We start from the raw sequence: 15,316 nt of genomic DNA, 5'->3' as shown, positions 1-15,316 counted from the left end.
AAATGGAAAAACAGATAATTTGGATCATGTTATTCATTTCATTCAGTTCATTCTAACTATTCTTTACCAGATGTACTATGAAAAGTAATAAATAAAGTACGTTATTTCAAATGCGCTCTTCTTTTTTGTCCGTCACTGTGTCCAAATTGACGCACTGTCATTGCCTCTCCGGATGTGAGTGTGTTGGGTGCTTTTTGCATTTCATTTCAACTGTCGACCGAGCAGGGTGTGCATTACCATCGTCGTGAGCATTTCCTCGAGCGCAAAGTGCAATCGCTTGGGAGATTTGAGATTTCTTCCAACACGTTACTTCCTCCAAGTAGTGTGCGGTGGTTGAGTGAAGTATCGGGAAAAAGTGCCCCATAACAAAAGTGAGCATAAAACTTGCAGCAAGTGAATCGGTGCGGGTTTCGGCTAGCAACATTTGCAGGAAGTTTTTGCCGAGCAGCAGCAGCAGTGAGACACATCAGTGTGTGTCAGCGTGCGTGCGTACGTAGTGTGTGTATGAGTGTGTTGTGTGTGTGTGCGTGTGTTGGATGCGTGCTATAGCCGTGCTGGAAGCTTGAAGTGGAGCGTGTAAACGGCAGTGCAAGCGAGAAGGTGAGCGATACGGCAAACGGAAGAAAAGAAAACGCAGATAGTCTGAAAGCAGCAGCAGCAGCAGCAGCAGCCAGCAGCAATTCAAACAAAGAGCAGAAGAGCAGCAAATAGAAAGAGAGAGTGAGGAAGAAAACGAAGATAGTAGGGCTCGTGGACGTGTGTGTTTATGTGTGTTTGTGTGCACAGAAGAAGCTGGTGGTCGGTTGTCTTCCTCTTGGGTGCGGTATTACAGCGGGTCTGTGGCATGAATGTGTGTGAGTGTGTGGGGAAAAGCGTGAAATCTTCAATAAAAGTAGCGAAATTAGGTGAAAATATTGAAACAAAACTACACTCCCGCGTGTAAGCAGACTTGTCTCCATCATCGTTAGTTAGGTACGAGTGAGATCATTTGCTTAGCTGGTGAATGTGTGTGCGTGTCTGTGGATTTTGCATTCGGTAAATCAGCCGCTAGAAGACGGGGAAAAATGTGCGCACTTGTGGCGGTTGTGGGTTAATTAAGCTCCGGAGGAGATGTTGGATGGATGTGGATGCGGGTTCGCAAATTTGGCCATCTTTCAACTGGTTTGCTTAGTTTTGCATTTGTGTGTAGAAGTAACGAACGTCGTGTAACCGCGAGAGTGCGTTGACACATCGCACACACGCAGAGAGTCGTTCGGTGTTGCCCCGGTTAAAAGGCGAAGAAAAAGAAAGGAATCGAATGAAACTGGCTCCTTTTTCGCTTGCGGTGAGTCAGCCACTCGGTGAGAAGGCTCGGGCCATGAGATGAGAAAGGGTTTTTCGGTGAGAATGAAGCGTCAGTTGCACACGAAACACGCACACACTCACACACATATACATTAACCAGTAGGCAGCGCCGTTAAACGAGATGGATCTTTTTTTGGGACCCACGCGGTTGTTGGTGGATCGCAACACATACACACAACCGCAGCAAAAAGTCAACCATGCGTCGATCCTCCACTGGATCTAATGGAAAGTGTATATGTGTGTATGTGTGTATGTATGTGACTCAGTGTTTGAACGCGAAGAAACCAAGCAATGGGCAATAAAAAGAAGAACTTTGTCGCCAGAAAATCCAGAATGGAGCGGTTCCTCCATTTAGGAGCGGTTCCTAACCAAATGGTCGAAATTCTTACCGTAGGGGTTTTTTTGGTTTGGTTTTTTGCAGTCGTCCCTCTATTAGCATACCCAAACAAGAGGAGGAGTTTTCTCGTTTTGTTTTAAAATACGACTTTTGCGTCCTTTTTCTTTGCAACTCCAATTCTCGGTGTGTCGCGGCTGGACTGGTGAAGGTGCAATTCGAATGCGCGAAAAGAATTATGGAGTTGTGTGGTATATGTGTGTGCGTGTGTGTTGTTGAAGAATAGAGAATAAGAAACTAACAGAAGGTAGGATGGAATTAGAAAGGTCAACTAAGCTGCGCTCCTCATTTGGCCCAAGACTACACGTATATGTTGGTAGAATTTGTTTTTTAAAGATTGTCTTCACTTCTATCTTATTGTGCTTGAAAATCAAATTTAACTGCCAGTTAACCTACACGCTCTGGGCGTAACTCACTGCCATGATATACTCCGTTTAGCTCAACGGACGTAAATTGTGTAGTTCAAGAACATATTCCTCATCAGGGGTATGGTGGCATGGCGGCAAACCGAAGAGTAAAAAGGCTTGGACAATCATCTTCAATATAGGAAAGTCTCCCCTGAATGAACCAGTTCAATTTCTGCATCATCATCTTACCAAAACAAAAACATAGAAGGCGAAGAATAAACAATGTCATCGCGTGCTTAGATGCTCAAGTTCCAACAAGCAAGCGAGATCAGTAGTCAGCCAGCCAGCACATGTTATCCAGATCGAGCGTGGTGTGGTGAACGTCGCCCAGCGTCAAAATTCGATAATCGAATTGAACAAATTCAATTAGTCATTCATTCCATATGCTTCATCCTTTGTCTCACACGATGCCTGGCCAAACAAGCCCTTGGATATGGCATGGACTGTCTGTGTTTGGCGAAACTGGAATGGGGACGCCTCCCCACATCGTCAACTGCCGGCATTTCAGAGGCGGATAAGAAGAAGGTCACATCAATGTGCAGCACTCCCCATTCAGCATATTATGATAGTGGTGATGGGCCGTCGGTCATTTCATGGGCTTGGATTCACACTATCATTCACCGTTGAAATGGAGTTGACTGCTCAAGTAGAGACGGAGAACCCCCGAACGCCACGTGATTGGGCAAGTTGGGTGAGCTCCAGAGATTGGCGTTATCTGTGAGCAGCGAGAAACTACCTCTGATAACGCAATATTTCATGGGTTGTTCGCGTTATTGCATACACAAACATACATACGCACACGACTGCGGCAATAATAGCTAAATGATTCTTAGCACATGAATCATTCGATTGCCGTAGTGTGCATTCCTCATATCGGTCATTCCGCTTTGTAATAGGTCATCATAACTTAATGGAAAAGTGCGCTTGGAAACCATTTCTTTGGATTTCCCACTTCATTATACGCTTGGTGCATGAATAGTATCAGCGTGGGAGCATATTTAACAAATTCGACCAAAAAAAACTCGCTAGAGTAGTGATTTGAGACTGATTCATAGCAGTGTTTTATACATACATACATATTTGTCCTGCACAAGGGAAACGCAATCGGACCGTCAGGGAAAAGCTTGCTGCCCTTTTCCTGCAATGACGCAGGACACGTTGCTCATGAATATTGATGCGTGTTGGGTTGGTCTATTATCCCTTTAAAAAAGGGGGTTCGCGGATGAGCCTACTATGAGCGTGTATATCCCCTCGGGTTTCGAGAGCGCCACTAAACGATGCGGGTCTCTAAGCGAAGGGGCGGATGTGTGTGTATGTGTGCGTACTTTGACCGGATGGGGAGGTGTGTGCTTGCGGTGTGGTGCCGTTGACATTGGCATAAGCCGACGCTAATTGTAGCTGTTAATTTAAAAGTCAATTTTATACGGGAAGCGACCCGATCGGTGCGTCATTCATTCTGTGGTACCCTTTGCTATTAATCACCCTTCCCGTTTCATTGTAGCGTTAAAAGGAGTGCGGCCACGGGAACGTATTTTGGTGCGTAATCCTGCGTGAAGATTGATGATGATGTAATCCCGATTTAGGCATGTATTTCACACAACTCGAAGGACTCTCGATGATGATGATGCTGGAAAGGGGCAGATAACGGTGTTGCTTTGGCCTGCGGAAGTCATCAGTCGCCCGTTGACGAAGGATATCCTTGACCTTCTTCCTTTGCAATGGTAGTGGACCTGTTGCGCAGAGTGAAGCAAGAAAAGAAAAGGTGCCTCAGGGCTGTTCTTTTGTTGCCAAAGAATGAGCTTATCTCGGCTTCGGTTAGTAGAAGTGCCGCGGGGATAGAGCTTTTGCGGGAAGTTAGATATCGGGCACATGACGCATCTTCCGGTAACCGTCGTCAAACTATGCCCGAGGAGAAATTGCGTGCGTTTCGCTATGTCCCTCGTCTTACTGCAGCTACTAATGACGATATTTTTTTGGGTATTTTTCGTCAAGTCACCAGGAAGTTGTGTAGCCTCCGGGATTGGAGCCATATGACAGGAGTGATAATTTGCTCGTACTATGGCATAGAGGTGTATGATGGAAGGTACACTCACTTTGTACCTTGATCTTCATTTACTTAATGCAATCTTTGCGTCATCTATTATTAAATATGAACGATTTAAATTATGAAATGATTTCGTATCATTTGGTTGGTAATGGTGGTAACTGAACCTTCTTCTTAATGGAATAGAGGCTTCACTACGGTTTCTGAATAGTGCGCATTGACATGGCATTTCACTCTACCTTTTAAACCTTCTCAGTTTGTTTTAATAGCAGACAACAGAGATCGGTCGTACGCGCGCTGAGTAAATTAACGCTATCACCTTGGATGAGACAGAAGTACAGGTGTCGTGCACGATAAAAGAAACGGCAAGCGGCGACAAAAACGATTTCGCTGTGGATGAGTTGCTCCGCGCCACCATCATTTGGGAAAATTCCTCGCCGCCTCGCCCCAAAAGAGAAGAACGCTTGTAGAGTTCGTTCTTTTTCCTCGTTGCACGGTTCACGACGATGTCATCTGGTCCCCCAAGCGACAAGAGCCCTTTTGCTTGTCATAATAATGGGCAAAAGTGTGTAACAGCATGGTCGTAACATGGTTCCGGGAAGGAACAATTGCGCCAATCTCACGGGCAAAAGCGTTTAAATCATGTGCCAACCAGGAAAGAGCTGCTACACGGATACGAGATGATGTGTGTTTTTGTTTGTCTGTGACCGTTGGAGTGGGCTCCACGAGGGATTTTAATCGCAGGAGGGCAGGAGATGACAGGTGAAAACAACGCGCAGCTGCTGCCCATGGACGGGGACCGATTTTATCGCATTCCCGGTGTGGTCATATTGCACCGCCGCGTTTCGAGCATGGTGGGAACTTTTTTGTACGATGGCGGTGGCTTGTGCTGCGGCCTGACGGACAGAAGAAAAACCGACTGTTGCCAGAGCGATTGGATTTAGTGTGTCATGCAGGGTCATACTAGCTTTTATAGTTTTTGTATTGCTTTTTTACTGTTGCTGAAACATAAGTATGTTTCATCCATCCAATTGATTGGCGGAGTGGAATAGTATGTATGTCGATTAATGGGTGTATAAATCTTGCACCCGATGGTTTTATTTGCTGACGGAATTATTAGCCAAAGCACAGGAGCGTTCTATTATATATGAGCTACTGCTAGATGGACAAATTACTCAATTTCTCTATAACAATACTTAGAAAGGACAATGAAAATATGGCTGATAGATTGTACCTACCTGCCTGAGACTTCCCGATGAAATCGCATGAATTTAGCCTTTAAATGGATTGTTTGGTTGTTGAATATTTCGCTAAAACTAACATCACAACACATTTTTCTTCCTTTGTTATGTGCATTACTGCGTGTCCATTACATCCAACATTTCATCGGTGTCACACCTTCTCTGAGGTGTAACCGCGTAGACGCTGCTTAGGAATGATTAACGATTCCACAAACGAACTTCCGGTGGTGGTCAATTTGATCGACCAACGCAAGAAAAAATACATTTCCGCCAGTTGTCTCTCTCTCTCTTCCCCTCTCAGTCTCTCTCTCTATTTCTCTCCCTGACGCTCTCTCTCACACACTCATTCTCTCTCTTTTTCTCACTGCTGCACGTCTATCAACTCAACCCTATCATGGGATAGCCCGGGGAGATAGTGTTTTGACTTCACGGGTTTGTAGCATAGACACTTGTTGACGTGCTTTTTTTTAATTAATCACCTGCGTCGATGTGATGCACGTACATGGTGAGTATCGGTATGTGGATGAAAAATGTGTGCGATATGTTTGTCGGTTTGGTATGTGTGTGTGAGTTAATTTGAGGCTTGCCCGTTCGTGACTCATTTGCATATTGTACAGTGAACAGCAGTACCAACATCATGATGATTAACAAATGTTTACCGAATATTCGATTTTGTATGGTTCCGGATAGTTACTCGGTTTTGGACCCATTTCAACGACTTCGCTTATAATTATTATATCCTTATTTAAGTGTTTAGTTGGTGTAACTACCGCAGTAGTTTTACGCATCAGTCGAGGTCCATTCCATACTGCAATACAATTGGTCTTGATTGGTCTTAAGTTCTACAATCGTCTACAAACTGGTAGTGGAGGAGCTATCATAATAACACATAAACGATACTGTATTTTTTAGTTTTTCAGCGTTATTATTACATGTGTTGTCCTTCACCACACAAACTAGCTAAAAACAGAGCAACTAAAGAGTGGAGGAACTCTTCAAGGGCAATTTCTTCTTATCCTCCCGCGGCGACAGTGCTTGTTCTGCGCACGTTTGCGCATATTTTGTTTATCCTGTGCTGTTTGTGAGTTGTTTATGCGCCTTTTTTTCCTTCCACGGTGTTCCCTATTGTTTGCTATGATATCTGGGGACCGGTGGCACAAGTTAAACCCCTTGCGCACGATGGTTAGCGTGCACCATCGTGTAATGTTTTTATTTACATTTTTGTCATCAAAAGAAAAAAGAAACCACGACCCGGGCGCTGTCTTTAATACTGTTCTGCTATATTCGGCACTATGCAGCGAGAGATGGGGTCGCGCAATGTTTTGCCCATTCGATGGTAACGCAAAGTCAAGTGGAGAGCTTACGCGTGTATTTTTGGGGTTCGGTGGCGAAGGTGTTGCTCTATCGCTATTCCTCTGTTTTTTTTGTTGCTGTTGGGCACATCGCATGGTAGTGGTACATCAACGCCATGCCATGTATTTGCTCTTTTTTATACATTGTGATGATCGTCCTAGTATGATGAGTTCTGGGGGGTATTTCGTTCCAGCGTGTAATGTACGAACAAATCAACGGGATGTTTTCAACGAATGCTCACTCCTCACGCAGCTCTTTTTTGTGCCGTATAGAATCATGTATGCTTTTTTGCCATTTGTACGTTACTTTGGCCACCGTAGTCGCTCAACGTGTACTAAAAACTCCCACCTTTTCAGGGGAATTTCATAATGTTGTAATGTTGTGAAACAATTTCAATCACATTTTAATTTGTATATTGTATATGCTGCACACTTGCTGTTGTTGCTTCTGTGGCTTGCTGTGGCTGCCTTGAAGCAAACTTTATGTAGATAAATTAATTTTCTCTCGATTGCATAAAAATTTCCTTACTTGGCTTCTGCTGTGGCTTTGCTGGTTTGATTGAATAAAAACAAAAATCGACCACCAGCAAAGGCCCGCACCGATACAGGTGAGGTAATGTTTTACGGAGAAGTAAAAAAAACAACAGCATAACTTTGGCAATGTTTGGAATTACGGGCATTGCAACAGCAAGGTGGCTGGGTTTTTTTTATACCGGCGTTTGCCAAACAGTAAAATTGTTTCACACCATCTCACTCTCTCTCTTTCTATTCGCTTTGGTTGCTCAAATTCGTTCGGATAAAGCTGAAATCTGATCGTTTTTTTGTTTTTTGCTTCTTTTATCTTCTTCTCCACCAACGGAGCACTTTGACCGTGCGTTTCTTCCCCCCGTCGGGCGTCTAGCTCATTACATTTGTTTTTGTGTAGTCCGTCCATATTTCTACGCTCTTCTGCGAATTGAGTTCTAACTTGCTCGGGCTCGGTTCTACTGTGGCACGTGTGCCCTATGACCTTTGGATTCGCATTTTAAAAAGCCTCTACTGGGGGCGCTAATCATTCTTCCTCCTGTGCTCTAGGCGGAAAGCGAAACTCAAACGTGCATATCCATCCAGTAATCATCATTATTTGATCTGACCGTTAATGTATGTGCTTTCTTCTCTTTTTTGCAGATCTTGTTGACTATTCATCTCACACATTCCCTGTCAAAAAAGCTTTAGAAGGGCCAAAGTAGCCAAGCGACAGTGCAGTGCAAACAGGACGAAGCGTGCGGGGTTACCATCAGCCGGTATCAAAAGTGTCGTAAACACGCTGACTATAATTTTAGAGCACCAACCAGCCTCCTCTCTGACGCCGGAATCCTTACCCGTGCAGGTGTAGTGTGGTAGAAGCAGGCAGACACAGCAAGAAAAGCCCCAAGTGTCGCCTCCCCCAGTGTGTGTTCTCAGTGCTCAAAATGCGTGAATATAAAATCGTCGTGCTTGGTAGCGGAGGTGTCGGCAAATCGGCCCTGACAGTGCAGTTTGTCCAGGTAAGTGAGCGTTTGAATGATCCCCAACAGCGCGCGCGAACGACCGAGAAGTCGTTCAAGTTCTGTCCACTGTGAAGAGATACAAAAAGTACCATAGTTGTTGTCTGTGACTGATCGATATGTGATTTGAAGCCAGAACGAGCACGTTTGCTAGATCGTACGACTTGCCGACTATACTACGGGACTGACCTAAGGAATAGTAGATTAGAAGCTGACTATATATCATTCCAGTGCACAAGGCATGGATGTGGCAGGGGCCTAGTAACGGGGGTTTTGCAAAATATTTACATCCAGCTGCTCAACTCCACTCTAGCTCCCCTTTAGAATCGCTTTCCGTCCCTTCATCGAATACAGCGAAACCGCTTTGATGGTTACGTGCCAGCATCGGGCTCATTAAAAGCTCCCAAAGGCTGTGCCTAACCACCGATCAATGCTCTCGATGAGGTTCGCCCGGTCGCTTCTAACCATTTAAGCCGTCGCGCATTCCCGGCCGGTGCTGGACTACCTCTGCTACTCCACACAACCACTACTGCTTGGGTGGCGGTGTACTGTGTTTAGTTTGCTCTGTGTTGCTATTTAGAAAATTCCGCTACCATCCACCAACACACCCAGGAGTGGAAGAAGCAAAAGAAGAGTACAACCCAACCAACGCTCGGGTTTCGGAAGTGGCTAAAACTTTGATTCGCTGCCAACAAAGTACAGCGTAGCACGGAAAGCTCCCGGGAAAATTGTTCGATGCTGCCGTGGATGCCGGGGATGCGTTGGTGGGCTACTTACATGGGAGACGGTCGAGTGCAAGGAAGAAGAGAAGGATGTGGAGAGAGGTTTGCATATTTTTGCTGCTACATTGCTGGTGTAACCGGCGGAAGCTGTGGTGGTTAATTTCATGAGCGTCTTCTTATTCTTCCAGTGTTTGTCGAAAAGGATACACGTGACAAACCCGGGGTGTGCTTGTGGAATCCTTTCCGCGAGGTTCTCCGGGTTCCTGCTGGGGAGCCTGCACAAGGACGACCACACTGAAGACAGGGAGAGAGAGAGAGAGAGAGAGAGAGAGAGAGAGAGAGCCCAGTGACATTCTGCTTTGTTTGTGTGGATGCGTGAGAGTGTATTGTTAAACAAACACTCACACAGATAAACACGTAGGAAAGTTTAACCTCCCATATGTACTCGACAACCGGTGCTACCCGTCAATACATGGGTTGCATTACCATTTTTTTTTTAGATAATGTTTTCCTCGCAGTATGTTCTTCACATTCGCACATTAAGCCACTAACTACCGAGCTATGAATGTTCGTCATTTAGGGGAAAAAGGGGCGAGACTTTGAGCAAAAGCAATGGTTGAAAATTTCCAGTTCCAGTGGGAAATGGTGGAACAGAACAATCCGTGGAACGGTACTTATTTGCATTTGGCAATAAACTCAGCTCGCACCATCGTTCGCCGGTTTGTTTGAGCAAAACTTTTGACAGCAAAATTTTAATTTCGAAATGAATTGCTGAACAAATGAAAAATGTCACTGCTGTGTTTTGTGTAAATATCGTGAAGGTGGAAATACGCGATGGCAAAAAAAGATGTGCCCCACCCTGTGTGCGGGCACACTTTTTAAGGATCACTTGATTTGGTTTATTTACTATTCTGCAAGAAAAAGGGCTTCTTCATTTGGCCATCCATAGCATCGCTGAATGTCTGCAGAAGAAAGAGTAAAAGACAATAACCCGCAACACACTCACGAGCAGCAGCAGCAGCAGCAGCAATAATCAACATTCTTTTGCCGTAATCCAATTCAACGAAAATGCTCTTCTACCATCTCTTTAAAATAGTTCACAGAGTTGCAGCAGTAGATAAAGAGTAAGGACAAGACAGGCAGGACATTTGGGTGGTGGGGGGGGGGGGGAAGAGGGTGCACTCTTTGACCGAAGGGACTGCAGAACTGTAGTAGCAGTGTGAGGCTCGGGCCCGAGAAAGTACACCATAATAATGCACAACACAGTGTGCGGGGGGAGAGAGGGGAGAGGGGTAAGGAGGTGGGAAATGATGGCTGCTTTTCCGTGATTTCAGCACCATTATTCAGTGCACGCGAATTCACTGCTGCCTGTCACTGGGCAAACACAGGCAAGGATTGTTGTTAAGCAATGGCCAAAGAGACGTGAAATCCTTCTCTCCCGCCCTCCTCCTCTCGTTGTGGCAGGGTGAGTGTAGCAGCAGCAATGTAAAGACGCCATATTTCTTTCATAAGACACAGATCTTTCAGCCCTCGGCCCCCGCGCCTGCCAGTGGCCTGTGCCATCCAGTGTGCACACAAAACTTGCCTTGACTTTGCAGCTAGCGGATGGAAGGCGAGCGTGGAAAATCCCTTGGGAAGATTGTACACACACACACACATACACACAAAATGACTGAACTTGGAGAAAAAGGAAAAGTTCGCGTTGTGTTTTTGTTCTGCTAACTATTCTCGTTTCAGTGATGTTGCCGTGCCGTGCTGTATGATGTGATGGAGTTTTCTTTCGCGCCCGTTTTCCTGCTTTTTTTGCACACGTCTGTCAACGCGATGTGGCTTTATGAAGCTGCAGCTGCTGCTGCCGCGCGCCCGCATTATGTGTTCTGGTTTGGAAAGATCCATTTGCAACTCGACTTAATAGTTAAGTTCCTGGGCACTTGTTTTGCTCCTCCGCTCTCCTGGTGACACTCTGTCGCTTGTCTCTGTGTACTGTGTGCTCTTCCTTGTCGTTGTGCTGCTACCTCTGCTAACCTCCCGTACACACTTAATGTTGTACTGTTTCGGTTTCACACAAGTCATCTTCACCGCTCCGGTGACTTGGGGAGGGAATAGTTAAGGCGATAGAAGAGGTGAGCCGTTCTTCGCCAGCGTGCTGTTGGGCACACGAACTGTAAGACGATAACACGCTTTTAGCGGTAAATGACAAAAAAATCGCTATTACTCTCAATGTAAAGTGTTGATCCGCTTGAGTGTGAAATTGTCGTTTGTTTGGAGGCGATTGCTTGCACACACAAAAAGAGAGAAAAAAAAAACTTTACCACCAGATGACTCACTACGCGTCCATTGCTTTGCGAGCTTTATGAAAGAGCTTGTTCTAATTTGTCTGTGTACTTCGCCAAATATTTATGACGGACAAACATCGCCATCAGACGCAGCTAATGAACACTGAACTAAAGCAGTTATGCAGTCGCATTGGCTTCCATTGAATTGTATTGAGAGTTGCCGGAAGGTTCTTTGAAGGTGAACACACGCATTCGTGAAATTAAGAACATCTATTACTGATTCGTTGCTCTTCTTGTTCTTTCTTTTCAAAGTTGATCAACAAAAATGATCGCTTCCCAACAAAGTCCTCGAATTAAGTCACTTTGAAAACAATTTACTACCCTTCAATAATACTATTTACCTGCAGCTTATCTGTCTCTCCTTCTGGTCTGCTTGCCTCGCTTACGACCACGAGCCGCTGTAAGCCGCAAATCAAACAGCAAAAGGGATTTACTCTCCAAGCGGGAGGGGACAGCAGCTCTTCTTAGCGCCGATTAGCTGCCGCTCGCTACTGTTATCGTAATTAATACACGCTTTAGCACCCGTCAATGTTTATTAAGCAAACAAAATCCGCTTGCCACGTTTCCGTTTTTCCCGCAGCATCCTTCCCTTTAACGATCAAAAACCGTGTGTGTGTGTGTGTGAGGAAGAAAACTTTGCATATGGGGGATGGCATCGTCCTTTGATATATTCCTGAGCTGAGGTAGCTCGTAGGAGGAAGCAGAGCTGCCGCACCGGAACAAACGGAAACGAGCGCACACAAGCGCCTCCTCATCCGGCTCTCGGAAAGAGGATGATGGTCCTCGTGAGATACATCTCTAATGTCAAAATGAGTCCCAGAGAGAGAAAGAGAGAGATGCGATGCTTCGAAAAAGGAATAAAAGAAGCAAAAGCGATAGTCTTCTGGATTGGGGACAGACGACGAACGGGGGTGTAAAAGGAGATCGACCTGTTGCGCCATACTCTGCAGTCGTGTGCTAAACTGAAGGTATGGCCCATTCCTACACGGTTGTATGGCGTGAAAGAATCTACGCGTTCGCGCGAAAGAGCAAGCATGAGCTAGGAAAACAAATGAAGTCGTTTGGCAAATAGACGAACGCCTTCCCTTTCCCTTTGGTGTGTTGTGTCGATGGAGCGCAGTAAAATTGGGGAAAAAGGGCATCGCTTGTCTCGGTGCGCTCTTGTCTCATACGGGCTCGAGTTTCATCGTCCTTCGGTATTAGGAGCAGGCAACACAACAATACCAGCAAACGAGCCCCGGGCAGTGGAACGACTGTATGTGTGTGTGGGTGGTATGGGTTGTGTGGGTGGTGTGGTAATGCGATCTGAAATTAGAATTATTTATAATACAAATTCATCTTGGGTGTGAGTGTGTGCCTGTCCTCCTGAGCAACACGAAGGCCGCGTGTGCCGAGCAATGATAATTTTCGGTCACCGTGGAGAAAATTGCAAAGGAAAAGAAAAGTGGTTGCGTTGCGTGGTTGGAAGCAGTGCGGGGCCCAGTATCGGCAACTGAACCAGCACCCACCCGACCGCTCGGTGATAAGCAGCTTGTGTAACAACATGAAAGATGCGGAAAATGAATTGCCAAATTACGCCGGAAAGCAAACGAGTCGAACGATGAGCCCCTCTCCATGGAAATGTGTGTGTGTGTGTGTGAATGAAAGGGAAAAAACATACAATTGACATTAGCACGTGGGTGTGTTACTTACCGTTTAAGATCCTCCATGCGTGAGCTGCCTGATAATGCCTACCTGGGAAGAAGAGCATCGCCGACGACGACAATGACGGGTCGATTTGTTTGGTGTGTTGCACTGAAGCATAAAATTGTGTGTCGGCCGGTTTTTTAGGGGGGGGGGGGCACGTTTCCCATCGATCCACGCGTGACTTGCATCGATTCGTGTGTGCGTTGTTATCTTGTAGCCCGCAGCAAAGCCATTGGCAACCACACCCACATCCCCGTCGGTGTGCTTTATAATAAGCTTTCCTTCACCTTCCAAAAGTTGCTTTACAGTCGAACGAAGCGACCCCCGCTTGTGGGAGATGGATGGATCCCAGTTCTTCCGTTCTCTCGCGACTGCTTTCGATTGCAATCCAAAGGTAAAGGTCAAACGAGCGAGGTTGAACATCAACTCGCATCAGTGGACGGTCCATCCGCGGAGGAAGTAGGCTGGAGGCAAACCGCAGCACCAGGACAACCCGGAAAAAGGAAGTCGACAAAGTGGTAGGATGCTGCTTTTAGTAAGAATTATCAGTGTTTGGAGGTTGGGTCAGTTTTCCTGGGAATTGGGAACATCCCAGGGGAGCGAAGGAAGTGTGTGTTTGTGTGTGTGGGAAGCGATGGCACACAGTCCTAGGAACTTGGTGTGACTGGCAGGATCCCCGGTGTTAGTTGTACGTGTGATGGAAAACCAAATGGGACGACATAACAGGACGCTGTTCGGTAGCGGAAGAGCACATCACTTCCTTGCTACTCCTTTTAAAACATTGAAAAAACCCACCAAAGCTTTTCAGTCCATTTGTGAAGCGAATGAAAAAAAAACATGGTAACTCACGAAAAACTTCTCTTGGAGTCTCTTGGGGTGTGCGGAAGCTGCAAGAACTTGGTGGTAACATCGACCTAATGTGGTCCTTCAAATTCTTTTCAAAGGTAAACTGTGGTCAATGTAATATATGTATGTTTGTTGAGGGTTGTGAATGTGATTTCATTTTTTTTTTTTTGAAGCGATTCCATTAGCATCATCCGAAGGAGAAGATAATGATCAAGCTTTTAATTAGTTTAATGCGTCCGACAGTGTGAAATGTGTTCAAAAACCTCTTCCCTTTATTCTTTCATTTATGGATTTGTTGATATTTTACAATTTACCTTTAGCGGTATTTGCTGATTGCGAATGATAATGAATGGCGCACAGCGATTGTACGGTTGATTCGAAGCGCTACTCTCATCTAAGTGAAACTAATTAATTACCCTTTTTGATGAGCTATACTGCCCCGTGCTCTTGTGTGGAAACGAATCGCGGTTCATCAGCAAATAATTGATTGTTTTATCTATTGATGCTTATGGAGCTGGTTTATCTCATAAATCATTGTTAGTTAAATGAACCATGGTAGGCTAACCGGTAATTTACTCTGTACCTAAAACCTATAAAATTATCATCACAGGGCATACACACACATTGAACTGAACCGCAATGCCGGCATCGATTTTTCGCCTCAAACCCTTGAAAAATAAACCCAGAAACGAAAACAAAAACACTTGTTTCGTTTGCACTCTTCTATCGGAAGTGGGCAGCATTCTTACATTCGCACGTTCGCTCCAGTAGGCAGTAGGTGCTAGTAGAAAGATTTAAAAGGCAAAAAAATATGCTCGAAAAGCGGAAAAAAAGGAAAGCGAAACCAAAGCTATTGAACTGCTGCTTGGTCTGTGACGCGGTGTGGTGTGTCGGCGGTGGTCGTATGTCCTTTTCTGGCGCTTGGGGATGTAGTAGGTTAGTTGCGTCATCTCTGTGGTATTTTTCGTCATCATCGACATTTCCGGAGCGTGCTTTTGTGTGTGGTCTTTGAGTTTGGAATCGGCTGGGTGTGTGTGCGTTCTCTAACAAAACGCAACACCCACAAATGTGTGCTCTATTTCGTAGTTTGTTGATTTTTACTCTTCCGGGAGAGACTCCAGGCTTGCGGCGGGGGTTGTTGGTGGTGGTGTATTTGGGGAAATCTCGTTTGAAAAAGGTGTTCTTGTGCTGTGTGCACAAAAAATCAAACGCTTCGTTTTTCTCGCCCTCGTACTCCTCGCGCGCACCCCACAGCGAATGGAGGGGGGAGGGGGTGATGTTTAATGCAAAGCCAAAGGATTTTCGGGATCCGTTTAAAAGGATATTCTGTGTTCTGGTGTGTGGTGCAGCAGGTGCCTGCCTTTCGGTCCACCAACTGTGTATATGGCGCCCCTCAAGCAGCTTTGTGTGGGCTGACG

The 15,316-nt window shown here is 45.6% G+C and overlaps 1 protein-coding gene across 6 annotated transcripts in view; it reads left to right on the top strand.

Annotated features, from left to right (window-relative positions):
- Nucleotides 1–187: 187 nt before the first annotated feature.
- The window catches only part of LOC121588550 (ras-related protein Rap1), a 30,785-nt gene continuing 15,656 nt past the window's right edge, over nucleotides 188–15,316 (top strand). Inside the window, exons 1-2 of one of the 6 annotated variants that reach the window (XM_041906619.1) lie at nucleotides 188–371; nucleotides 7,950–8,308. In XM_041906619.1, coding sequence (XP_041762553.1) covers nucleotides 8,234–8,308 — 75 coding nt within the window. In that variant the 5' untranslated portion in view covers nucleotides 188–371; nucleotides 7,950–8,233. Of the gene's footprint in view, nucleotides 601–650; nucleotides 721–860; nucleotides 973–1,091; nucleotides 1,325–5,859; nucleotides 5,936–7,949; nucleotides 8,309–15,316 lie in introns of those variants that run through there. The other 5 variants (XM_041906616.1, XM_041906622.1, XM_041906618.1 and 2 more) reach the window with 5 other exon arrangements.

The sequence above is a fragment of the Anopheles merus genome, chromosome 2R (genome assembly GCF_017562075.2).
Source record: "Anopheles merus strain MAF chromosome 2R, AmerM5.1, whole genome shotgun sequence".
In the NCBI taxonomy this organism is placed as follows: Eukaryota; Metazoa; Arthropoda; class Insecta; order Diptera; family Culicidae; genus Anopheles; species Anopheles merus.
This window is presented reverse-complemented; position numbering and strand designations above follow the sequence as displayed.